We start from the raw sequence: 25,861 nt of genomic DNA on the forward strand, positions 1-25,861 counted from the left end.
TATGGAACCAGAGAAGACTCTGTATAGCAAAAGCAATCTTAAGCAAAAAGAACAAATTGGGAAGCATCAATTTACCAGACTTAAAGCTGTACAACAAGGCTATAGTAACTAAAACAGCATGCTACTGGCACAAGAACACAGACATAGACCAATGGAACAGAATTGAGAACCCAGATATAAAACCATCCTCATATAGCTACCTAATCTTTGACAAAGCAGACAAAAACATACACTGGGGAAAAGAATCCTTATCCAAGAAATGGTGCTGGGAAAACTGGATAGCCACATATAGAGGACACACCTTTCACCTTTCACAAAAATCAACTAACGGTGGATAACAGACTTAAACCTAAGGCATGAAACTATAAGAATTCTAGAAGAAAATGTTGGAAAAACTATTATAGACATTGGCCTAGGCAAAGAATTTATTAAGAAGACCCCAAAGGCAATCACAGCAACAACAAAAATAAATAAATGGGACTTGATCAAATTAAAAAGCTCTGCACAGCTAAGGAAACTATCATGACAGCAAACAGACAACCTACAGAATGAGAGAAAATATTTGCATGTTACACATCTGATAAAGGGCTGATAACTAGAATTTATATAGAACTCAGGAAAATCATCAGGAAAAAAAATCAAACATCCCTATCAAAAAGTGGGCAAAGGACATGAACAGAAACTTTTTAAAAGAAGATAGACTAATGGCTAACAAACATGAAAAAATGCTCAACACCCTAATCATCAGGGAAATGCAAATCAAAACCACAATGAGATATCACTTATCTCCAGTGAGAATGGCCTTTATCAAAAAATCCCAAAACAATAAATGTAGGTGGGGATGTGGAGAGATAGGAACACTCATATACTGCTGGTGGGACTGCAAACTAGTGCAACCTCTGTGGAAAGCTATATGCAGATACCTCAGAGAGCTACAAGTAGAACTACCATTTGATCCAGCAATCCCATTACTGGGTATCTACCCAAAAGAACAAAAGACATTCTATAAAAAAGACATCTGCACTTGAATGTTTATAGCAGCACAATTCATAATTGCAAAGATGTGGAAACAACCCAAGTGCCCAACTATACATGAGTGGATTAATAAAATGTGGTATATGTATACCATTGAGTTCTACTCAGCCGCAAAAAACAAGGTGATCTAGCACCTCTTGTATTATCCTGGATAGAACTGTAGCCCATTCTACTAAGTGAAGTATCCCAAGAATGGAAAAACATGCACTACATGTACTCACCATCAAATCGGTATTAACTGATCAACATCTAAGTGCACATATAGTGATAACATTCATTGGGTGTCGGCAGGTGGGATGGGGGAGCAGGGGATGGGTATACACACACCTAATGGGTATGGTGCGCACCGTCTGGGGGATGGACATACTTGAAGCTCTGACTCGGGTGGGGCAAGGGCAATATACGTAAACTAAACATTTGTACCCCCATAATATGTTGAAATAAAAAAATATTAGAAAAAAAAAGAAAACTCTAGTCCAGCAGTTCTCAAACCTTTTGGTCTCAGGATACCTTTGCACTTCAAAAAAATCACAGATAGTCCTAAAGAGCTCTTGTTGATGTGAAGTATTTTTATCAATATTTACTATATTATAATAGAAATTAAAGCAGAAATTTAAAAATCTGGTAATTTATTTAAAATAAATATAATGAAAACATTAAGTAGTAAACATAAATAACATGTTTACACAAATAACTACATTTTCCAAAACAAAAACTTTTAAATAAACTGGCATTGTTTTACATTTTTGTAAAACTCTTTAACGTCTGGCTAAATAGAAGACAGGTAGAATTTCCTATCTGCTTTTTATATTCACTCTGTTGAGATATGCATATTATGTGGCCTCCAGAAAACTCCACTGTACACTCTCGAGAGAATGAGAAGGGAGAATAATGCATCAGTATCACTATGAAGATAGTTTTGACCTCACATACTCCATAAAAAAATCTTGGAGGATCCCCAGGTCTCCAGGCCTTACTTTGAGAACCTCTGCTATAAGTCAATTCAATTATGAGCATTGATGCAGAAACCAAAGTGAAATATTAGTAAACAGAACCCAGCAGTACATTGAAAGATGACTGCACCATGTTCAGGTGGGATTCATTTCAGGAGTGTAGGAATGTTAGGAAATAGATTTGTATGGATTTAACATATTAATAAGCCAACGGAGAAAAATCACTTAATCATTTCAATAGATGCCAGAAAGTACTTCACAAAATTCAATATTAGTTTCTGATTTTAAAAATCCTAGGGAGATATGGTAAAATAAATATATCTGTATCCAACAGTCAGCCTCAGGCTTAATTAGAATATGCTAGAAGCCCAGTGCGATGGAGCAGAACTTTCCTGACCACCGAGGAAATTCATGGGTTGCCCAGCATGGGGACAAATGGGGGGTGAGCAGTAGGTAACTCACTGCAGACCCTGCTGGATAGCAGAGGTGGCAGCTGAATGATTAAAGATCGACCAGCTCAAACCATCAGCCCCCACCCATCCATTCCCCAGGTGCACTTACTTACTGGTGAAGCCATGGGCAGCCTGACTACCCAGGTCTTTGGGATGACTGTCCTTCCACAGAGATGCTCAGTGGCAGTCTGCAGGCTGACCTGCCATGGCCAGGAGCTGGGTGTGGCCTCCTTGCTTCCCAAAATCCAGAAAGAAACCAGGAATGGGATTGGGGAGAAGGGGAGGAGAGAGTGGCTCCATAGAGGCCACCCGGAAAGGGGCCAAGGAGACACCTCTATATGACCTGTGGATCCTCCTCACCATCAAGCCCAGATAGCAATCTCTAGGTGTCTCCCTTGTGCAGGGCACTTTAATAGAACCTGGGAATGATGAGAAATGCTTGCATTCCAGGGAGAAAAAATACATACATTACTGGAAGTGGATGTCTCATCCAGGAATAAAATATCAAGCTCACCTTTGACTGTCCTCTCTTTTTTGTTCCAACTATCCTATCTTCAAACACTTTATATTCAATACCCACCATATGTCCTGCATCCATTTTCTACCTCAATAGAAGGTATTCTATTATACTATAAGGTAATATGGAGCATTTGTGTGCTCCATGTTGCTCACCTGAACTACTTTCCCTGCAGTTAATCTTTGCCTTTCCTTTTCACACTCTCAAATTGACCCCTCAAGGTGCTGCTTCAACCACATCACTCCCTTGATTAAAACCATCCAAGGGGGCTGGGTGCAGTGGCTCACACCTGTAATCCTAGCACTTTGGGAAGCTGAGGTAAGAGTGTCACTTGAGGCCAAGAATTTGAGACCAGTCTGGGCAACATAGCAAGACCCCATCTCTACAAAAAAGAAAAGAAAAAAACAATTAGCCAGGTCTGGTGGTGTGTGCCTGTAGTCCTAGCTACTTGAGAGGCTGAGTGAGGTAGGAAGATTGCTTGAGCCCAGGAGTTAGAAGTTACAGAGATATGATTGTGCCACTGCACTCCAACCTGGGTGACAGAGCAAGACCCTGTCTCAAAACAAACAACAAACAAACAAACAAAAACCAACAATAACCATCCAAGGGCACCACACAGTGTATAGAATAATGTTGACATCCTACATATCCCTGTGTGCCCAAATCAAATGCCAGTTTCTTGATTATTCCATCCCAGAAATTATTTCAGTTCTTTCTTGTATTATGGTTTTCTGTGAACTTTTTTCTTTTTTTTGTGAATTTTATTAAAGTATAACATAAATACAGAAAAGCATGAGTAATAATTACATAGCCCAAGGAATTTTCAAAAAGCGTAACTAGAACCCACATCAGAAAACAGAACAACTAACGGAATTGCGGAAGAACCACCATGAACACTTCCAGTCACTATTCTCTCAAAGGATAACTGCTATGCTGACTTCTAACACCACATATGTATCAGTTTGGAATAATTTTAGTTTTATATAAATGGAAATTATAGAATACCTACTCTTTATACACTTCCAATTTTCAGTATTGGAATATAAGTTCTTTGAAGATAGGTACTATATCATGTTCACTTTTGTACCCTACTGTGCTATGCTCTGGCATAGAGATTCACACAGGGAAGACACCAAATGCTTTCTAAGCCAACTTGGCAGATGTCAACAATTGAATGCATATGGGGACATATAGGTGTTTATTGCATTATTCTTTCACCTGTTCTGTAGACTTGCAAAATTTCAAGATAAAAAGTGAGGCACAAACTGCTTATTGAATTAGCTAAGTCATCCAAGTAGGTGTTAGGACACATGTAAACTCTTTTTCTTGTTCTTCTTGAGTTTTAGTGTATTTGTGTAAAGACTGAAAGTTCTAAAGTAGAAATGAGTTCAGTGAGAAAGAAGCAGGAAAGTCTCTCTCATTGAAGTTTTCTCTCAGAAGCTATTTATGGATTATTTAATTTTATTCACCGTATATTTATTTGGCACCTACTGTATTCTGGGCATTGCAGTAGGTGATCAGAATAAAATAATGAATACGTCTTGCTGAGTGTTGTAATGAGAGTCCTTGGAAAATATTGTGCTTGGTTTAGGCTGACAAAAATGGCTTTGCTGAATGTGGCCCATGGTGGCTAAGAGAAGGAACCACTGCAGCCACACTTTACCGAGGTTTTTCTACCTGGGGTATCTGTGCATCATGAGGTCATTGTCAAAGAAGCCGGAACAAAAGGACTCAGACTGCCTCCATCCCTTCTTATTAAAAGGAATATTCATTCTCCACATTCTATTATCCTGTGTTCTGTGTGTCAGACGATTTGTAAAAATAAAAATAAACAATAAAGTGCTTGACTTTTCTCTTGACAAACCATCACAATGGTATCTACAGAAGTTTCCCAACCTCATTGTCCACCTGCTCCACTCACCACTGTCTTTTCCATAAGGAACAAGATGTAGTACATATATACCAACAGATGTCATGGAAAAAGTAACAAAAAGGGAAAACCCAGCTCTTCTCAATTCTCCCTGGCGTTAAAACATGGTGATATAGTCAATATTTTTCAGCAGAGGGAGCTTTAGAGTCAAACCATAATTTGGAACAAAATTTATCCATTTCTACTAAATAAATCACTTGAGTTGGGAATTTTGATTCTGGTGACTGGGAATATTCCAGTCTAGTTTTGAGCAAAAGGGACAATGACCACCTCCCATACAGCTCTATGTGATGGCTTTTTTTGTGTCAACTTAGCTAGGCTACAGCCCACGGTTATTCAATCAAACACTAACTAGGCGTTGCTGTGAAGGAATTTTGCAGGTATAATTAAAGTCCCTAACCCGCTGACTTTTGGCAACTATTATTCAGCAAGGAAGATCATGGTGGGTAATCCGGTGGGCCTGACTTCATTAAGTGGAATGCTTTAAATTCAGAGCTGAGGCTTGCCTAAAAGAGGAAAGAAATTCTGCCTAGGAAGAACAACTTCGGCTCCTTCCTGTGGAATTCCAGTGTTCCCATGATTTTTCCTTTCTGCCTGCCTGCCCCATGAGTTTACATGCGTAGTCAGCCCCACAATCGTGTAAGCCAATTCTGGTGTATCAGTTTGCTAGGGCTGCCGTAACAAAGTAGCACAGACTGGGTGGCTTAGAACAACAGAAATTTATTGTCACACAACTCTGGAGACTAGAAGCCCAAGATCAAGGTGTCGGCAGGGTTGTTTCTTTCTGAGCGCTATGATGAGGAATCTGTCCCATGTTTCTCTCCTAGCGGGGCTGGCGGTTGTTGGTGTTCCTTGGCTTGCAGAGGATTCATCACTCCAATCTTGACCTTCATCGTTACACGATGTTCTCCCTGTGTGTGTGCGTGTGTCTGTGTCTCCCTGTACCCAACTTTCTCCTTTTTATAAAGACACCCGTCATGTTGGATCAGTGCCCAGCCTAATGACCTCATTTTAACTTGATTATCTCTATAAATACTCTATCTCCAAATAAGGTCACATTCTGAGGTACTGGAGGATAGGACTCCAATATATTTTGGGGGAAAACATAATTCAACCCATAACACCTGCTTCTCTGGTTGAACCCAGGGTGATATACTCTGTGTGTATCATTTGGTCACATTCCCCAAAACAGCTTACCAGAAGCACTGATTTCTCAAGATGGCACATTCCATGTCTCCAGAAACATTGATTCATCCTCTAAGTCGGTGGAGATGTTTACATCTGGATGTAAACAGAATACAATTGCTCAGCTCGCACAAAGAAGGCCAGGGTTGGGGATTTATTAGAAATTAATTTATGGAGATATTTTAGAATTCTGGAGCACCTCAGCCAGCTCTATTCTGGGTATTTTAACAACTGCTTAATGCCTAAACGAGAAAGAACAACTTGGGAAGCAGATAACCTGCTTCATGGGGTTTGGATGGAGGGATCATGGGTGTGACAACATGGAAGGAAGATGCTTAGGCGTTTCAAGTGTCCACAGTCTGGGATTAGTGAAGGTATTTCACATTTCTGTTCCATATTGCACATTTACTTGTGGCCAAGTGGATCTTATCTGATTTAACCCTCACCACATTCTTAATAGGCATGCATTATTCTCCTATTGTAGAGTTGAAAAAAAATGAGTCTTAGATGACTCTTTCTTAAAATCACACATCTAGTAAGGCTAGGCCAGGATTCAGACATGCAGTCAATCTTCATTAGTTGTGGATTCCTTACGTGTGAATTACCTACTCGCTAACATTTATTTGTACCCAAATTCGACACTCACGGTGCTTTCACGGTCATTCACAGACATGCTCAGAGTGCCAAAAAATTTGAATTGCTGGACATGCACGTTCCCAGCTGAGATGAGACAAGGCTAGGTTTTGCCTTCTTGTTTCAGCTCTCACACTATAAACAAGGGTCCTTTTCATGGTCTATTCAGTGCCTTTTTTTTTTTTTTTTTTGCGTTTTTGTGATTTTTGTTGGTGAGCTCGCTGGTCAAAATGGCCCTCAGGCATGGTGCTGAAGCGCCCTCTAGTGTTCCCAAGTGCAAGAGGCTGTGAAGTGCCTTACATAGAAAATGCACGTTGGATAAGCTGCATTTAGACGTGAGTTGTAGTGCTGTTCATCATGAATCTAAAGTTAACAAATCACCAATGTCTATTAAATGAGGTGTCTTCAAACAGAAACACACACAAAACATGGTTGTGTATTGACTGATGAAAATGTACGAGAGGTTTTCAGGAACCTAACTCTGCGTATCTCTTAGGAGCAATGGGTCTGTATTCTCTTATTTAGTGTTTGTAGTGACGTCATAGGACATAATTACTATAAATAATGAGACTTGACTGCATCCATGTTCGGCTTTAAAGGCTTCCCCTTAATACCACATTGTGAAGATTAGCATTGGGAACCACAGAGCTGCCCCCCTATCTTCTCACCTGCTTTGGGAATGAAGGCGACTGTAGCCTGAAAGCCACTGCAGGTCTCGTTTTCATCCGACTGGAAGCTGATGAGCAGGACACTGGAGGGGCTGAGCACAGGGCTGGGGACCATATAGCCACACAGCCGAGCTGGTTGAAGCCCAACCCAGGCAAGACGTCATCAAGGGCCCGGCAAATAGACGTGGTATTGGAGAAAAGAAAAAAATTTCCTTTAGGTAACCTTTTCTGATGAACGTTACAGTTCATTTTCAAAATAGAAAGGCAGTTAGCTTCATTTAAATATGTAATTAACCCCAACAACATTTCAATTCTGTTTCGTCTCCCAAACTGTCCCCCTGGAAATGCTGCTGAGGGAAGTGGGTCTAGCCACAGGGCCTATTTCGCTGGGAACGTTCCCCTCCTGACTCCTAGTTCACTGTGGACTTTTCACATTTTCTGTCCCAATGGTTCTTTGATTTTCCCTCTCTCTCTTCCTGCCCCTGATACAGAGGAAGGAGTGGTGCTGAGACCATAGGGAGGGATGGAGCTGCAGGGGAATGAAGGAAGATTGAGTCATGTCATTTTTAGTCCCATCTCCAGCCCGGGACCACATCCAAACCAGAGGAAGCTGAGGCTCCAGGGGGTCACAAACCTATTTCCTTCTTCCTTTCCACATCGCTGTGCACTGTCACGTAGTCAGAAGTGCAGTCCCCGCTTTCTTCTATTTCCAGACTCTGAAACGAAAGCTGAGAAGACTCGAAGTTACATCGAGAGTAAACAATATGAATGAATTACGTGATTTTTTTTTTTTTTTTGGTTTGCAAAGATTCTTTTTTTTTTTTATTTCATCTTATTGTTATGGGGGATACAGAATTGCAGGTTACATACGTTGCCCATGTACCACCTTTCCCCCCAAGTCAGAGCTCCAGGCGTGTCTGTTCCCCAGGTAGTGCGCGTTGCACCCATCATGTAGGTATATATCCCTCCCTTCCCCACCCCCCCCTTCCCGAGTCAGCACCTTCAAGTGTTACCATTCCCCAAAGGGTGTGCAATGCACTCATTGTCTAGGCATACCCCCATCCCCTCCCCCACCCCCCACCTCAGTCTGATATCCGATTGGTGTCATTCCCAGATGTGTATTTAGGTGATGTTCAGGGAAACCAATTTTCTGGTGAGTACATGTGATGCTTGTTTTTCCATTCTTGGGATACTTCACTTAATATAATGGGTTCCAACTCTCTCCAGGAGAACCATAGAGATGTCGTATCTTCATTATTCCTTATAGCTGAGTAATATTCCATGGTATACATATACCACAGCTTACTAATCCAATCATGTATCCATGGGCATTTGGGTTGTTTCCACATCTTTGCTATTGTGAATTGCACTGCTATAAACATTCGGGTACATGTGTCTTTGTTACAGAATGACCTTTTTTCCTTTGGGTATATGCCCAATAATGGGATTGCTGAGTCAAATGGTAGGTCTACTTGAATCTGTTTAAGATACCTCCATAATGCTTTCCACAGGGGTTGCACTAGTTTGCAGTCCCACCAGCAGTGTATTAGTGTTCCTGTCTCTCCACACCCACGCCAACATGTGTTGTTTTGGGTTTTTTTGATAAAGGCCATTCTCATTGGGGTTAAGTGATATCTCATTGTGGTTTTGATTTGCATTTCTCTGATGATTAGGATGTTGAGCATTTTTTTCATATGTTTGTTAGCCATTCTTATATCTTCTTTCGAGAAGTATGAATTACGTGATTTTGATAGGGCAGAGAAATTTGGATTGCTCCACTTGCTCTGGAGTAAGACCTTAGATGAGAAAGTTAGTAGGTTTTCAGGAATGGGTAAAAGTGCTGCATCATAGGCTGTCAAACTTTCTGAAACATCTAAGCTATCAAATATGGGCTGAATAAAAGGGCAGGAAAATGTGCAAATACTTGAGCTCCCCAGCAGCTCTAGGAGACCAGAAAAGCCACCCTGTGGAGATTTTTTTCCTGTTGGAAGCAACTAGGCTTTGGGTTATGCTATCCTGGACACACCAGGTACATGAACACACAACTGCTTCTCTGGACATCTTAGTACTGTGTACCTTGTTTCTGATATTTCATCTTGAACCTCCAGTTCTCCTGAATCAAGACTGAAGTTGGTAATGTCCCTTGGAAACTGTGTCTTTCTGTCTGACAGGATATATCTGGCTCCCACTCCCAGGCCTTACTTTGAGAACGTCTGCTATAAGTCAATTCAATTATGAACATTGATGCAGAAATCAAAGTGAAATATTAGTAAACAGAACCCAGCAGTACATTGAAAGATGACTGCATCATGTCCAAGAGGGATTCATTTCAGGAGTGTAAGAATATTAGAAAATTGATTTAGTATGGATTTAACATGTTAATAAGCCAACGGAGAAAAATCACTTAATCATTTCAATAGATGCCAGAAAGTACTTCACAAAACTCAATATTAATTTCTGATTTGAAAAATCCTAGGGAGATATGGTAAAATAAATATATCTGTATCCAACAGTCAGCCTCAGGCTTAATTAGAATATGCTAGAAGCCCAGTGAGATGGAGCAGAACTTTCCTGACCACCCAGGAAACTCATGGGTTGCCCAGCATGGGGACAAACGAGGGGTGAGCGGTAACTCACTGCAGACCCTGCTGGATAGCAGAGGTGGCAGCTGAATGATTAAAGATCGACCGGCTCAAACCATCAGCCCCCACCAGTCCATTCCCCAGGTGCACTTACTTACTGGTGAAGCCATGGGCAGCCTGACTACCCAGGTCTTTGGGGTGACTGTCCCTCCACAGAGATGCTCAGTGGCAGTCTGCAGGCTGACCTGCCATGGCCAGGAGCTGGGTGTGGCCTCCTTGCCTCCCAAAATCCAGAAAGAAACCAGGAATGGGATTGGGGAGAAGGGGAGGAGGGAGTGGCTCAGGGAAGGGGCCAAGGAGACACCTCTATATGACCTGTGGATCCTCCTCCCCATCAAGCCCAGATAGCAATCTCTAGGTGTCTTCTTTGTGCAGGGCACTTTAATAGAACCTGGGAATGATGAGAAATACTTGCATTCCAGGGAGAAAAAATACATACATTACTGGAATTGGATGTGTCACCCAGGAATAAAATATCAAGCTCACCTTTGACTGTCCTCTCTTTTTTGTTCCAACTATCCTTTCTCCAAACACTTTTGAATGCAGGAATGGGGAGAGGATGACATGTGTCAGAAACGGGATTCATTCGAACATTTATTAAATATTTACTGGATATTTTCTGGGAATGGGCCCTTTTCTCTCCAAGTCAAATGACATACACTTTGTTATGATTTGTAATCCCAATTTCCAGATTATCCCCTGGGATAGGTCCTGAAAAGTGAAGCTGTCCCTGGCAGGGTTTAAGAGCATCTTTCACTGATGCACAGCTCTCAGGGTACATTTACTGAATAGATGTTTTTGAATCACTTCTCACTTATTTTCAGATTTTCAACTACATTTTCTCTTCATCCTCCTCCTAGAAATATGCGCATAACCTAAATTCTTAACCTTCATCACTAACAACAAATCTTCCCTTAATTATGCTGAAATTTCTGCCTCAACTCTGGGTTTGAGAAACTTTTAGAAGGAGAAGATCTACACTTCCCTACTCTGTATCTTCCTCTCCCATTCATTCATAAAACTGGCATGATCTTGTTCCTGCTCCTAACATGTGAATGTGATATTTCAGACATCATCAATCCCAACTCCTCTCAATTGTTCAATTTTCAATCCCATTATTCTGACTTTTTATTGAGGGGTGGAGTGGACTGGACAATTAACCCTCAATTCTCATCTCTTTATGTTCTAACTTTGTGTGTAAATCCAAATTACTGGCCGCATCTCTGCTTGCTTTGTTTTGTGTTTTGAATTAAAGGCTCCATTCTCTGAACTGTCAGAGATTGCACCAATTTGGTCCTCCTACATCTCAGAGCTCTTCCACCTCTTCAATATATGATAACTCTGAGGTCCCGTCTGCCCTCCCTCCTCCCTCCTTTATTTTCTACTCTACTTTCTCTCCTTCATACACTGTCTTGCTATCAATTATTATTTTAAGAGAAAGACTTATAAATAAACGCCTAGTTCCAATCCCACCCTGACTGCGGTCTTACCTTCGTCTACCTGCTGATGTCTCTCTGCACATGGACCCCTAGTGTTTCATGGATGAACGAACAAACAGCCACAAACGCCACTAATTGAATGTGGAAAAAACTCTGTATCTGGGTATTCAAAGGCCTCCATACTTTGACCCCAGCCTCACCTTCCAGTCGCCCCTCCTCGTACACCTTGGGACTCCCTTAGACCAGCAAGTACTGATTCCTCTGGGCTTGCTCTATCCCCTCTGCTTGGAAGACTTAATGATTTTGGCCAGATTGTCATGGACTTTTGTTATGCATTACTTACAACATGTTTTGTTAGCAGCTTAATTAATAAGGAAGAAATGCTTGTTTCTAGAAGGAACTGGGAAAGTCACCAATGCAAAGATTGAAGCAGCCTTGTCTTTTAAAAACAAAAAGTGAAGAGCACATGGTGCCACCTAGTGGGAAAAGTGGGTAGTTGCAGGGGAAACTAGACTGGTCCATTCTTCAAGTATTTATTGAGAGCCTGATGTGTCAGATGCTGGGTACTAGATACTGAAAATACGGCAGTGAAAAAATCAGATAAAAACCTCTGACCTCACGGTGCTTATGTGATCTGTTTTGTGCATTTACCGTAGCTAAATAAGGATAACCAAAGTCAATACCTCAATTAGGTGATGTTTGGGAGCTTGAAAAATCCAGTTACAGTTGGCCATGTCACTGTAGTTTCCAGGATAGTTAGGACTCTGTATGAAGCCTTCTTCAAAAAGGACAGTTATGACACTGCAACCTGAATCTGAAACACAAGGAAAAAGTCCAAACAAATGGCACTACACAAATAAAGAAGAATTCTCATTGTTTCCCCTCTTGTCTCCCAGAAAGGATGCATGAAGTGAATTTTCAGACAGAGCAAACAAGAAGGAAGAGGTTTATGCAATGATTTCCCAGAACTCTTCAGGCCCTCTCGACTCACCTGAGTAGGTAGCAGAGATGTGCTAGCTGGCCTAACTCGGGGTTCAGAAGAGACTGCACCCTGTTCCTTAGCTAGCCCGCACCCTTCACTACGGAGCCGGTGGGCCTTGGGAGAGGGCTCCCTGCCCCTCACCTGATTCCTATGGGGCCTAACCAGCTACAAAAGGCTGCAATAGCAGGTGATAAAAGTAAATAGTTTTTACCAGGAAAGTAGTTTGGTTTAAGAGCTTTATAGGTGAGATGAAACCCAGTAGCATAATCTGTGGCATCAGAGATGAACTTCAGCCTTACAGAACTGGCACCAACAAGAACGGATGAAGGGAGGCTTTCTCCACAAAATTTTCCTGCAACATGAGAAAGAAGATTCTTTGTTCAGAATCTAGAAAACAGTACTCATTAAATGCCTGAAGGAGAATTGAACTTGCCATGATACCTCGGGATTGTCTAAATCAGGGTTTCTCAACCTTGGCACTACTGGCATTTTGAACCAGAACATTCTTCATGTTCATGCTGTCCTGTGTCTTTTGTAGGATGTTTAGTAGCATCCCTGGCCTCTATCAATAACACTCCCTCTAGTTGTGACAACCAAAAATGCTTCTAAGATGTTGCCCAATGTCTCCTGGGGCACACAATCACTTCTGGCTGAGAACCACAGACATTTCTGTTTCTTATATAAGTAATCTTTGCTTCCTCATGTTTATCTATTGGTATTTTTCTTTGTAGCTGGATGAGGCAGGTAAAGCTCATTTTCACAGTTAGGAAAGCCGTATCCTGCCTGGAGTGGCCCGTTAGAGGCCTTGCAATATGTCTAGGCTTTACTCTTGATGGGCTCTAGGTCTGGTTATGGCTCTAGGAAGCCTGGTTTGATGGGGAGCAGATGCCGCAGGTGAAATGCATCGTGCCCTTGCGGCCAGCACACAGGCTCGGATTCGATTCCTCCCCACTCCCAATTCTTAGTCTCAAAACTGGGGATAGGAAGTATGGCATTTAGAGATGGCTCAGGGCCAGACACGGTGTAACCAGGCCTCATTAAACCCACTCAGCACTGGTTTCCATCTGACAATGTGAACATCCACTCACCAATGAGGCTGTCTTCTAAAGAATATATCGATAGGTAATTGTGGTGACAAGACTCGACATCCAAGCGAGAAAAGCGGAGCAATACGTGCATTCCCTCTGGTAACAACAGGGTCCAGACACACAGTCTGCAGGCGGATCATGGAGAGGGTGTTATTTCTAGACAGAAAATGACTATCACAGTCCAATTAGTGGGCACAGCCAGACCGGAGGTGGGAGTCGGGGGAGGGCAGCAGAGGGGGTACTCACTGCTTGTTCTCGTAATACAGCTGGAGGCTTTCTGGGAAGTGCAGCTGCCCCTCAGACCCACTGACTACGCCATCCTGCTCGCTGCACCAGTCTGGGAGGCAAAGCCAGGAGAACCGGGGTGAGCAGTGATGGCAGCCACATAGCGCCCCCTTCCAGAAGCTGCACAGACTCAGTAGCCTCCTGGTTCTTCTTGATGTGCTCTTCAATTCTTTATGAAATCTTTCCTCTCTTGGCTTCTACGATGCCTTATGCTTTTTTGTTTTTTATAGATCCTGCTTCACCTTGAGATTCTATGATTTTCTTTTTCTCCTTAACTCTTCTTTCTCTGATCCCACATTTCATTCTATAAGTAGGTGTATTTCCCAGGTTCTTTCTTTCATTCCTCATCTTTTCTCTCTCCATGAGCCCTCTGAACATTCTCATTCATACCCGCCGTTTCAAATATCATCTCTACGTTTCTGAACTTCAGACATGATTTTATAATGATCACCCATCTCCCGGCAAATTCAACATGCTACAGATAGAATTCCTCTGGGTCAGCAACTGCATCTGCTTCTGATTTTATTACTTTTATGTGCCCTTTTCTTAGCTCTCATGCTCAAAACTTCAGTACTATCTTTAATTCCTCCCTCTCCTTTACCACCTTTCATCTAACTGGCTACCAAGTCCTAATTATTCTTGTTTCTATTCTCTCTGTTTCATTCTCTGGCCATTGCCTTGGTTTGAGCCTGCATTTCTTGCCTTTGGAACTAATGCAGAATCTCATGAGTTCACTTTGAATTATTCTCCCCACAACATATCCACCACCCACTGTTCTTATACCATTAAAGTATATCTCAAGTTTATTTATCTAATTAGTCAACTTGCTATTCCTCAATAAAGTCCAGATTTTTTTTACTGACATTTAAAGTTTCCATAACTTGATTTCAAGTTATCTTTCTATTATTCTGTCTCATAAAATGCCATCACACATCTTAGGCTGCTTTGGCTGACTTACTGGTCTCTGTTCCACCTGACATTTTTCTATCTCCACCCTTTAATACCCATCCTTTGATAAGGCTGATTCCTTGAGCTGGAATACTTTTCTTTACCCATATTCCATTTCCACCTGACAAACACCCTACTTATCCTTCAAGGTTCAGCTTTAAAAATGTCTGTGCTCCAAAGCCTTCCCTGTTCATTTGTCCGTTTTCAGCTGGAAACGGCCTCCCGCTCCTCCGAGCTGTCAGGGTGTTATTTTCCATACTGCTCATTGTAGATAGTTCCACAGACTCAAAGAACCACAAAAGGTTTGAGCTAAAGACATCTTAGAGACCATCTGGCCCAAACTCTTTTCTTTATGAATAAGGACTGAGGGCCAGAGATAGGAAAGAGCTTGTCCAAAGTCACAGAGTGAATTTGTTGCACAGTTGCAATGTAATGCAGGGGATAAGACCCTTATATAAGTAGAAACACTTTCCAGGGAAGGTGTGTAGCTTATTGACCAAATCTGCACTGTCTCACCCTCTTTCCTGGGGTCTCTGCTTCAAAGCTAGGGTCTGGCAACTGCTGATTGAATTGAGATGGAGCTCTGGACTGACAAGCAGTGAAACGGGCGGGAATCCAGGGCTCATACTGGGCATGGGATTGCCCAGACTGGTGGGGGGTGGCTGCGGTGCTCCAGGTTGTATGTAGTTTTACACCTAGTGAGCATGGAAGACTCTTGAAGAGGAAGACTTTTGATTACAAAGGGAACCAATATTCAGAAATGCTAGATGTTAATTCACGCTCCTGTGGAGCAGGCTGCAAGGAATACCCACCTCTAGAGCTCTTTCTCCGATGCCCTGGGAAAGAAAAAGAAAGATGCAATTCAAAGCTTGTGGTATCCTGAACCACAGGATTACTTTGGTACTGTCTTTGATTCCTCCCTCTCCCTCAACACCCTTCATCTAACTGGCTGCCAAGTCCTAATTGTTCTTATTTCTATTCCCTCCTTTTCATTCTCTGGCCATTGCCTTAGCAAAAATAAATAAATAAATAAATAACATATTCTTGCTGTTTGAAGAAATCAGCATCTCCTTGTCTCAAAAGTACAGAGATTTTTAAAGTCAATATGCAACTAATGAAAATCTAATCTATGGAAAGAACAGAAGAGATAAACTGACAAAGCAGGAAACGGGCCCTGGTGTTTTAAGGAGATGATTTCACTCTCTTTATTGAGTGAGCTAACTAAGAAATAGTGATTCACTTGCAGGTCACACAGAGCAAGAAGAGGTCATTTTACATGAGAACAGAGGCTAGAGATGTAAATAACTTTCTCACAACTACCAAAGAGTTGCTGGGACGGCCACAACTTGAACTGAGGGCTCAGATACCTACCACTGTTAGAAAACAAACTCAGGTTCTTACTAAACTAATTTAAATTAACCTCTTTGGGAAACGATTAAAAGCCCTTTTGAGGGTGGGAACCCTCAGTTAAGGAAACAGTTAAGTTGGGTTTGCAAGCAGAAATGAAATTGCAATTAACTCACTGGTCAGTCTAGCAGAAGGGTATACAGTCAGCCCTCTGCATCTGAGGGGGATTGGTTCTAGGACCCCTGTGAATGCCAGAAATCTGAGGATGCTCAAATCCCTATATAAAATCACGTAGTGTTTGCATATAACCTATGCACGTCCTCCCCCACACAGTTCTTTAAATCATCTCTAGATTACTTATGATACCTAATGCAATGTAAATGCTATGTAAATAGTTGTTATACTATATTTTTAAAATTTGTATTATGTTTTATTGTTTTTTTTTTTTTTTATTTTCCCCCCTGAATATTTACAATCCATGGTTGAACTACTGATGAACTACTGTTGTAGAACCTGCAGATATGGAGAACCAACTGTCTACAGACCCTGGCCTTTTCAGACTTTCTATACCCGGTGCCTTTCTATACTTACACCAGGGCTTCTCACCCTTGGCATTATTAACATTTTGGGAGGGATCATTTTTTGTTGCAGGAGACTGTTCTGTGCATTGTCCTTGGCCCCATTGCACTGGAAGCCAGTCCTCCTCCCACAGTTGTGACAATTAAAAATGTCTCCTAATATTGCCTCCTATGGACAAAATTGCCCCTGGTTGATAACTACTGATCTATGCCATAGCTTGCTGAATCTTGCTAGAACAGTTGAGAAGTAAATGGTAAAAACATATCATCAGCTGAGATAGTTTCAATTAAAGGCAAATTGAACAAAATCTAGGATGGCTGGGTTCATTTTTTATTGAATATTTGCATGCTGTACCATATACCATATTTCACTCTTGGTTCAGACTTGGCAAATTTGACAATCCTCATGAGCTACACTGAGGATAGAAGTGCAGCTCATCTGTTCGTGGGTCCTGACTTGCCTAGACTCTGCTGATGCTCTCTCTGGCCCTAGCAGAATGGCAGCTTCTTAACCTTGCCTGATGGCTTCATTACCAGTCTGGATGTGTTCAAGGATCCAGAGAAGCACTTTACTGAGATCTGTGAAGATCCCAGGGGATCCTGGATCACTTTGATGCATATTGTTTCTCCAGCTTCGACCACAGCCCAAACCCCAGGAAGTCACGCCAGCCAGAGTCCAGGCCCCCTTCTTATTCTGGCACATGAGCGAACCTCCTGAATCTCCCTGCAGGAGAAAAAGTCATCTGTTACCATCACTGGCAATGCTATGCCCAAAAGTGATCACTTTTTTCCCCACAAGCATGCTAGATGAGGATCAATAACATTTCCTCACTTATTATAATTTAAACTCAAGGGCCGGAAGGATAGCCAAGCACAATTCCCCTATGATCCTCAAATATCACTGGAGCCCATCAAATCCACCTCCTTCTTTCCCATCCTGGGCTTTCCTCAAAGCAGCAGACTGTCTTCCTTCTCCTGTCTCATGCTGCAGACTCAGAGAAGTCTTGCCCAGCAATAGGACTGACCTCAGTTCTTGGTTAGCAGGAAGAATGGAGGAAACTACAGTTCCCAACATCCAAAAACTGGAAACCTCTAATGAGGAAAGAGCCAGCCATCCTTCAGGAATGGGAGAACCCTGAGCTCATTCTTGACATTATCTCTGTTATTTGATCTTTCAGAAAAAGCAAAAAAAACTCTTCTGAATTCATACTCCCTGCTAAAATCAGATTGTTTATACTGTCCCTTTATTTTGACTTAACCTCCTTTGTTACTCCTGACCTTTGTTTCCAGATTCCAGTCATACTACCTGGAATCAGCCTTCTTCCAGCCCCTCACCTGATAGCAAAGCTGAAGGAAGCCCTGCCCAGAACCTGTCAGGCCAGCAGCTCGCACCGACCTGACATGCGTCCCTCCCTCCTTCAGGGAAGCCTGTGCAGAGAAAGGTCTTTCCGCTAATGAACTTCTTTAGGGATGACAGAGCTGCCATACACTCCTTATGGGTCAAAATTGGCAGGTTCACTTCTTGCAAAACCTGTGGGAGGACACCATCTGGAAAACACAGAGACAGAGGTCCCAGCAAGACACTCTTTCACCCTTTCTGATCTGAAGATGCCCCATTCAGGTTTGAATCTTTTGGAAATACCTGAATTTCTAAGTAAAGTATGACATTCTCTGTCTTTAAAAATGTTTGCACAATTGTTTTTAGAAAGTAGATTAAGAATTCTATTTTCTGATTATCCACCAGAAAGTTCTGACCTCTGATTAGGAGGAGTGGCACAGACGTTCTTACCTTCACCCAAGCGGCCCCAGCCTGCTGTTGTACAAATAAATCCAGCCTCAAATCGCTCCCCTGGCTCTGGAAGACACATGGGCCCCACAAACTGGCCTGAAGAAAAGGTAAAGGCAGGGCTTGTCTTATTCATGGAGAAGAGGACACCATAAGCCACTCACCACTTGGCATCCAGCTGGTCCCCCAAAGACTTTGTGAGAGTTGTGATATCTCTGACTGACACCTCCAGGGGTCACTTGTCAAACAAAGAAAGACCCTTCCCTGACTGCACATAATCCTATATAATCCATATCCATAAACCACAAGCAAAAAGTTTCAAGTAGGGGAATTTCCAGCCCAAATCCCTGTCTCAAAGTGCATGACCCAGAACAGCTGGGCCTATGTTACATAGCATATACTGCAGGGCATGTGCTGTGGGACAGGGGTTATGGAGAGTATGGGGTGGACAATTCAGGGTGAGCCTCAAATGTTTACCAAATTGGAAGGCTCCAGCCATCTTCAAAAGGGCGATATCATAGTCCATTGGTTTCTTGCTGGAGAAAAGTGGGTGTACGATGACAGATTGAATGGTGAGGGTTTGCTCTTCTGGCTCTGTCTGGCTCAAGTCATGTTCTCCAGCAGTGACATTCACAGTTGACACAGTGTTTCTATGAAAAGGAAACAATAATATGAATGAATTTCATTTTGTCTTTGAGTATAGTTGCAACGGTTGACAAACTGGCCTCTTCAAAATGATATGGATGGATATCGTGGGGTGTGAGTGCAATGAGCAGAGAAAGGGAGAATGATTCCAACACTATTAGAAAAAATGCAGAGTCCTAGTTCCAGTGAAGGACTAGTAAAGAGAGGCCTCATCTGGAGCCAGTGATACAAGTTTAATATTTTGCAATATTATTTGTAAATATCTAGACATACACATATTAATATAATACATTGTAATTCAGGGCTCTAAAGCTATAGGGCACTTTATTCAGCTACTCTAGGAGGCTGACCTGGCCTAAATACCAGTGAGATCCTTTGGGAATGATTTGTGATTCCTAGTAAGTATGCTGCTTCAATGTCAGCAATCTTATGCTTAGCATATACTATGAAGGTCAGACAGCACTATGACTGATGTCCCAGAGAGCATGTACATTCAGGGCTTTGGGACTGATTACAGCAATGGAAAGTTGAGATCTTCTCCTTACCTTCTTTATGTTGTAATTTAGAGATCTTGCCTGACTTGGGAAAGATCCCATCTTCCTGGATCAATGTTATCTGAAAGGAACTCAGTAGATGCATTGAGCTGGATTAAGAGCTTTGAGCTTACCATTCTTTGGGACTCTTCATTCCCAGAAGTGGTGCTTTTATACAAAATTGGATAGGGCATAATTTTCCCTGGGTGTACCTCCCTGACTCTTGGCTACATTAGATGCCTAACTTAATACATAGCATCTTTCTAGCCTACCACCTGCCACATTGCAGTGAAATGATCAGTTGACTCTTATTTTAGACTATCAACTCTTTAGGGGCAGGAATTATGTCTTAGTTATTTTGGTACTTTTGGTACTCACTAGTGTCTAGCATCAAGTAAACATCCAGGGAATGTTTGCAGACTTGAAATGGAAGAAGGAAAATATGGGGACAGACCAGTAGTATATACCAAGAGTACTGACAATAATAGGATATTTGGATCATCCCAGAAAGTGGATAAAGAATAGAAGTTGTTCAGTTGAGGTTCAGAATGTCAGGATCAATAAGAAAGAAGATGTGGGAGCCTATTTTATATTTTACTGGCTTCCTTTTATTCATTTCTTAAGATGCATAATAAACCAGATTAATTTTTTCACTGAAATTTAAGAAAACTAGGAGAAAAATTTCAAAAATCCTTCTTTGTAATGCTTTTTTTTTTTTTGCACTCGGATGTTATTCTTTATTAATTTCCAGTAGTTTTAAGTGAATGAAGTATTTTACTTCTGCAAGGAATGTATGTTTTCTAACAAGTTAAGTACCATCTAACAATTTTACCAAGCTCCATTTGTGTCATGAAATTAAGATGGTCCTCCACCAAAGCAACACTCACTCATCACAGAGGTCCATGTTTTAATAGAGCTATTGCTGCTAACTCCAAAGGAGAGGAAAGAGTGGTCTGCTCTTCATCCATGGGCTAGGCCTTCCCTACCTGTATGAAACGCAGTGAGCAGCTGTGATCACCCATTGTGGAGAGATGATGGTTCCTCCACAGATATGCTTCTGTCTTTGTTTCAGAGACACCTAAATTGCAAAGACCTTAAATGGAAGTGAGTTAATGCCCTGGGTTCCCCCAAAACATGGTGATGAAGCATATTCTCAAAAACAGACTCAGATATCTTACTCGTAAATATCAACAATCATGCACTGTAAAGAGTGAAACTCATACATCAGCTCAGAAAGAAGAGTAGTGTTGGAACTAGAACATGCCGAGTCCTGGTCTGAATGAGACGTTAATTTGAGATGGTTGCCTATGAAGGTTCTGATAGAGTTGGCAATTAGAAGTATTCATATTTATTTATTTATTTTGTAACACTGTTGATGCAGACCTATTACTCTAACAATATGAACAATATCTGTGGATAAAGATAAAGGAGTATAAGATACAGCAGAGTCCAGCTGAAGGGGTTTGGAGGGAAGGCAAGGTAAGGGCTAGAAAGCCTTTCAACACATGCTCCAATTCCTCCAAGCTTCTTAGGGAAATAGTTTGGATCTAGCATTTTCTCATACTCTTAACTAACTATTTGATAACTATAACTTCTTCAAGCCTATTCTTTATTCTGCCTCTTTAACATATTATACTTTCTATTTTTGGTTTATCCTATTCATAATATTTTATTTGATTTTATGAGTTGTGGTGTACAAGTAAATACTTTTAATAAGTATACTCACATTTTTGGAATTATAAAAAAGTCAATTTATTATAATTGTCCCCTTTTTGACCAAAATTATTTAATGAGCCAGCAAAAAAAAAAAAGTAATACAGAGAAGAGGTTAAGAATAGAACAAAGAGCACATAAGGAAAAGTCAATGAATCACTCTTATTATGATTTGAATATGAACTTTTGAAATGGCCAGACAACAAATTGATCAAGTAACCAACTGATCAATTAACTATTCAACCAAGTAATTAATCAGTTAATCAAATGACAATGAGTCAGCTATTCAGTCAACCTACTGAACACAAATTAAATCAACCAGCAATCACCAAACAGCCATTGATCTAAAAGTTAATATGACTAACTCAAGATAAGTAAAAATAAAGAAGATTGCTCTCCTTGAAAAGTTAAGAGGCAAGAATACAAAATGAATCCCAGGGTTAAGAAAATTGGGAGACTTTCAAAGATAATAAATGTAAACACCATGGGCTAGGGACAGAGGTACAAAGTCATTTCCATGGCATGGGAGGACCAGGAGATTAAATTGGGGCAGAATTCTTAGGACATTAACTAATAAGAAGATAGTACACTAGACTATTCCTTGAGAGGTTCTATGGTATGGGTGCGAGCTTTATACCTAATCACAAAGTGGATATGAACTCTCTGGTCTTCTTTAAGTATAACAAGATAAGATATTTTTAAAATACACTTATTGAATGAAAGTTTTCTCAATTGTAAATTCAAAAGACTTTTAGCTTCTTGAAGTGGGACTTTTGTCTTAGAGGCTGAGGAGTTTGGGATGGCATTTATAATACATGGAACAAGTCAATAGTGCATGCAACTATTCTAAACATAGATTTTCTGGAATTCAACTGATGCACATCAGTAGGGGGATTTGGGTCTTTGTACACATACATGGGATCTCTTGTGAGGAGGTAGGCAGAATGGAGCACTGATGAATAGCATGTGATTCTGGGAGATCCAATCCTGAGACTTCTCATAGCCCACCCACCAGAGAACATTCCCTGAGACTCACCTGCCAGGGATAGGAACCCTTTTCCGCTTGGCTTCCCCCAAGAATGCGACTGAAAATGTTAAAGTTATTCCAAGGCTGTACCTTAACAAGACTTTGCCCACAATTGGGAGCTGACAAAAAGATAAACATTGAGCAATTAGATAGGCTCTAGGACTGAGGGATACAGAAAACTCTTCTGAGCAAGAAAAAACCATTAAGACAACAATTAATATGTCCATGATTCTTAAATTTGTATCTTCAGCTCGGATCTCCAGACCCACATTGTCCTTAAGATGTCTCACACAGACGACAAACTCAACGAATCTCAAACTTACTCTGTAACTTACTCTAAATCATCTTTGCATATAACTCTGATACATTTGAATTTCTAGAGTATGTAGAAATATGACAAAATGGCTTTAAGTTAATTGTAGGGATTTTCTATGATTTGTAGCACAAGGGATTGTTCAATTTTTGTCATATAGAACATGTATATCATAAACAGATCTACTTTTCTGATATGAGTATGAAGGACCTCATGGGTAGATCCTCACTGGGTTATCAGGAATGCAGCCACCTTTTGATTCTGAGCTCTCTGGCCCCTGAAAGGCTCCTCACAGCCCTCTGTACTCTCCCATGACATCTATCACATGCCATTATGGCTACTTCTACATCATTCAACCCAACGAGACTGTGGGCTCCTCAAAGATAGGAACTTAACCTTAGAAGTATCTATATCCACTACCTCTAGCACAGTTCCTGAGGCATAGAAGTTGCGCAATTAATTTGTTGATGATCCCATAGTCTGCCTTGGATTGCAATTATGTGTATGTTTTCTCTGCTCCTCCCATGAGACTGAGTCTGACCATGGTCTGTGGTGTCTGGAACACATCTGGATATCAATAACTCTTTACTGGATTTAATTCTCTATGGGGATGGAAAGTGACAGGTTGTTCAGGAGAATGAGGTGGAGAGAAGACAGTGTCCTGCTTCACAGACCAGCATTAGGATAGAGGGTTGCCAGGGCATAGAAGAAAGAACTCCTTCCTCTCTGTGTAAAAGAAATTATCCCTGAAAAAGTTGCATGTACTTAATTGTCCTCAGTGGGTTTTTTGCCTCCCCACCTGAGAGATAAGCTAGATTAAAGATGTTTGCCACAACCTGGTAGTCAAGGATGGCACATTTTCTGCTCTCCTGCAGGTCATTCTTTTCCATATTTTTAAGGAGGGTCTAGAAAGCCTTGCCTCATAATTACCACCTTCATTGCCTACTTAAGTCCTCCAATCCTCATTCCTCAGCTTGGCAGTCTTTCTTGATTTCCTCAGACTGGGTTAGGTGTCTCTCCCTTGTGTTATGCAGTACTCTTTCTTCACCCCTTTAATAGCTCTTGCCATGTAGTATTGTGATAGTGAACTATTTGCCTCCATGATTGGACTATAACTACTTGAGGAAAAAAAACCTGTCTTATGCATCTCTGTATTTCTAAGATTTTAGCACAATTCTTGGAATAAGTAAGCATTTAGAAAAGTTGGATGGATGAACAAATGATTTTTCTTGAAAATGCATCCTTAAGAGCATAGCTATTTAGATGAATGTGTTAAAATATACAAAGCTCTTTCATACAATTTCTTGTTTAATACCCACTCTATGTCTGTAAATCCAGCATTATTATCCCCATATTACAGAGGGGAAAACTAAGAATCAAAGAGATGCACAGCTAAATAATGTCAGAACATGGATATAACACTATTTTTTTTTTTTTTTTTACTCTGAACGCAGTGCAGGCATGACATTAGATCAAAAGCTTATTTTCTAACTGTTTTGGGTTAATGAGTCACAAAAACTTTAGACATGAAATTTACTATTTTCCGAACCCACTGAAGCAAAAACAGAAAACTTGTTGATTGTCAGGGCTGGCAAAAATCTGACCATGTAGAATTCTGCCAAGAACTATTTTCAGCTTAAGTTAATTGAGGAAAAACAGACCATTTACAAAATACTATGGTGAACATGCTTCATATTTCCCAGGAAGATAATTTTCCAAAAGATAACAAATGCTGACAAATCCATGGTGATTTCCAGAATTTGCTTTATGAAAGAACATGGGATTATGTAATGTGTTCAAAGAATCCCAGTTTTTGACCTGTATGTTTCTAATCATAATATTTCTATGTCATATGCTGATTGCAGGTAAGAAGTCCATAATAATTACTTGAAAAGCAATTAGATCTCCAAAATGTATTTGCTTCTCCTATTTCCCCAAAAGAATATAGAGTGGAGTTGCAACGCTCATTCCCAGCAAAAGTTATTCCTTTGTAAAAGGTAGTTATAGATTTCATTTGGAACTTACCTTTGGAAACAGAAACAGTCACTGATATACCTTGTTCCAAACAGATCACTCCTAGTAGTAAAATCAGCCTGTTCTTGCTTATAGGCATTTTGAGACTCAGAGTTTTTCCCTGAAATTTTAGAGAGACAAAGATAACAAAAATAGGAAGCCTTGGGAGACTAGCAGTAAATCAATTCTAAAAAAGTTTATTCATTAACCAAGACTTGAAGCATTCAACCATGTCCATGTAATGTCTCCGAATGTGGTTTCTTACAAAGATTTTTTGCAAGATGTGGAGAAGCCACCGCACAGGCAGTCTCGACTGAACAGTATTTCCACATCCCATTACACCTACGTCAATTAGTTACTTCCCCTAAGTGTATCTGGCAAGCAAAGTGGTTGGTATGTAAGGTTTTCATTTGAAACCATTACCTGCTCCTTTGTACAGGTTACCACTACTATAAGAGGATTGGCTATCAAAGTTGTCCTTGTTTGCAACGGTAGACTTGCCTACATGTTTGCAAATAACTCATCTGAATATTCTAAAATATTTTTCCTTTTCTTATTTTGCAAATGTAACTACATGATTACTAAAGCCATGTGTTGGAGAAAGAGAAGATAGAAAAAATAATCAAGTAGCACACTCAGGTCACGCTACGAGACAGTATTTAGGATGCTGTTTATTGGGGTACTTGTGAATCTGCATTTTCCCACCATTTTTTTTTTTGTATTTATAGAAGGCCAACACTAAATGTCCTTTACTTCTATACCTGGTGGATGTCTAGGAAGAGGAAAGTGGCTATGATTACCTGCAAATCTTCCTCTTTTCTGGCTGAGTTTTTGGCACACAGTCAGTATGTGAGAAACACTCACAGACTGGTCAGTGCCATCTAGGACCACGTAGGAATATGATTTTTTCTGTCAATTTTTTATAAGTTACCTGTCAAAACCAGAAAATGTCAAACTAGAAGTGCCTAACTTCCTTTTGGCAACGTTTGCCCTTCTATAAAATAAATCTACACAAATACAACACGTACAGATAATATAAAGGCAAAACAAAAACATTTTAAAACCTAAAATTTGTGAGCACCACATATTTAGGAAACAGTCAAGACCAAAGTCTTATGGAAGGAAAGAAGCTCAAACCTCCGACTGAGG

General features: G+C 40.8%; 1 protein-coding gene across 1 annotated transcript; it reads right to left on the minus strand.

Annotated features, from left to right (window-relative positions):
• Positions 1–7,332: 7,332 nt before the first annotated feature.
• Positions 7,333–24,812, minus strand: OVCH2 (ovochymase 2). Its single transcript, XM_069469499.1, has 14 exons — positions 24,725–24,812; positions 22,396–22,505; positions 20,633–20,724; positions 18,946–19,118; positions 18,472–18,567; positions 18,079–18,230; positions 17,217–17,406; positions 15,570–15,593; positions 13,771–13,861; positions 13,525–13,649; positions 12,648–12,788; positions 12,138–12,268; positions 8,008–8,101; positions 7,333–7,505 (listed from the first exon to the last, which is right to left on the minus strand). The coding sequence occupies exons 1-14, from the start codon at positions 24,810–24,812 to the stop codon at positions 7,333–7,335; spliced, it is 1,680 nt and encodes a 559-aa protein (XP_069325600.1).
• Between the last annotated feature and the right edge of the window lie 1,049 nt (positions 24,813–25,861).

The sequence above is a fragment of the Eulemur rufifrons genome, chromosome 6, assembly GCF_041146395.1.
Source record: "Eulemur rufifrons isolate Redbay chromosome 6, OSU_ERuf_1, whole genome shotgun sequence".
In the NCBI taxonomy this organism is placed as follows: domain Eukaryota; kingdom Metazoa; phylum Chordata; class Mammalia; order Primates; family Lemuridae; genus Eulemur; species Eulemur rufifrons.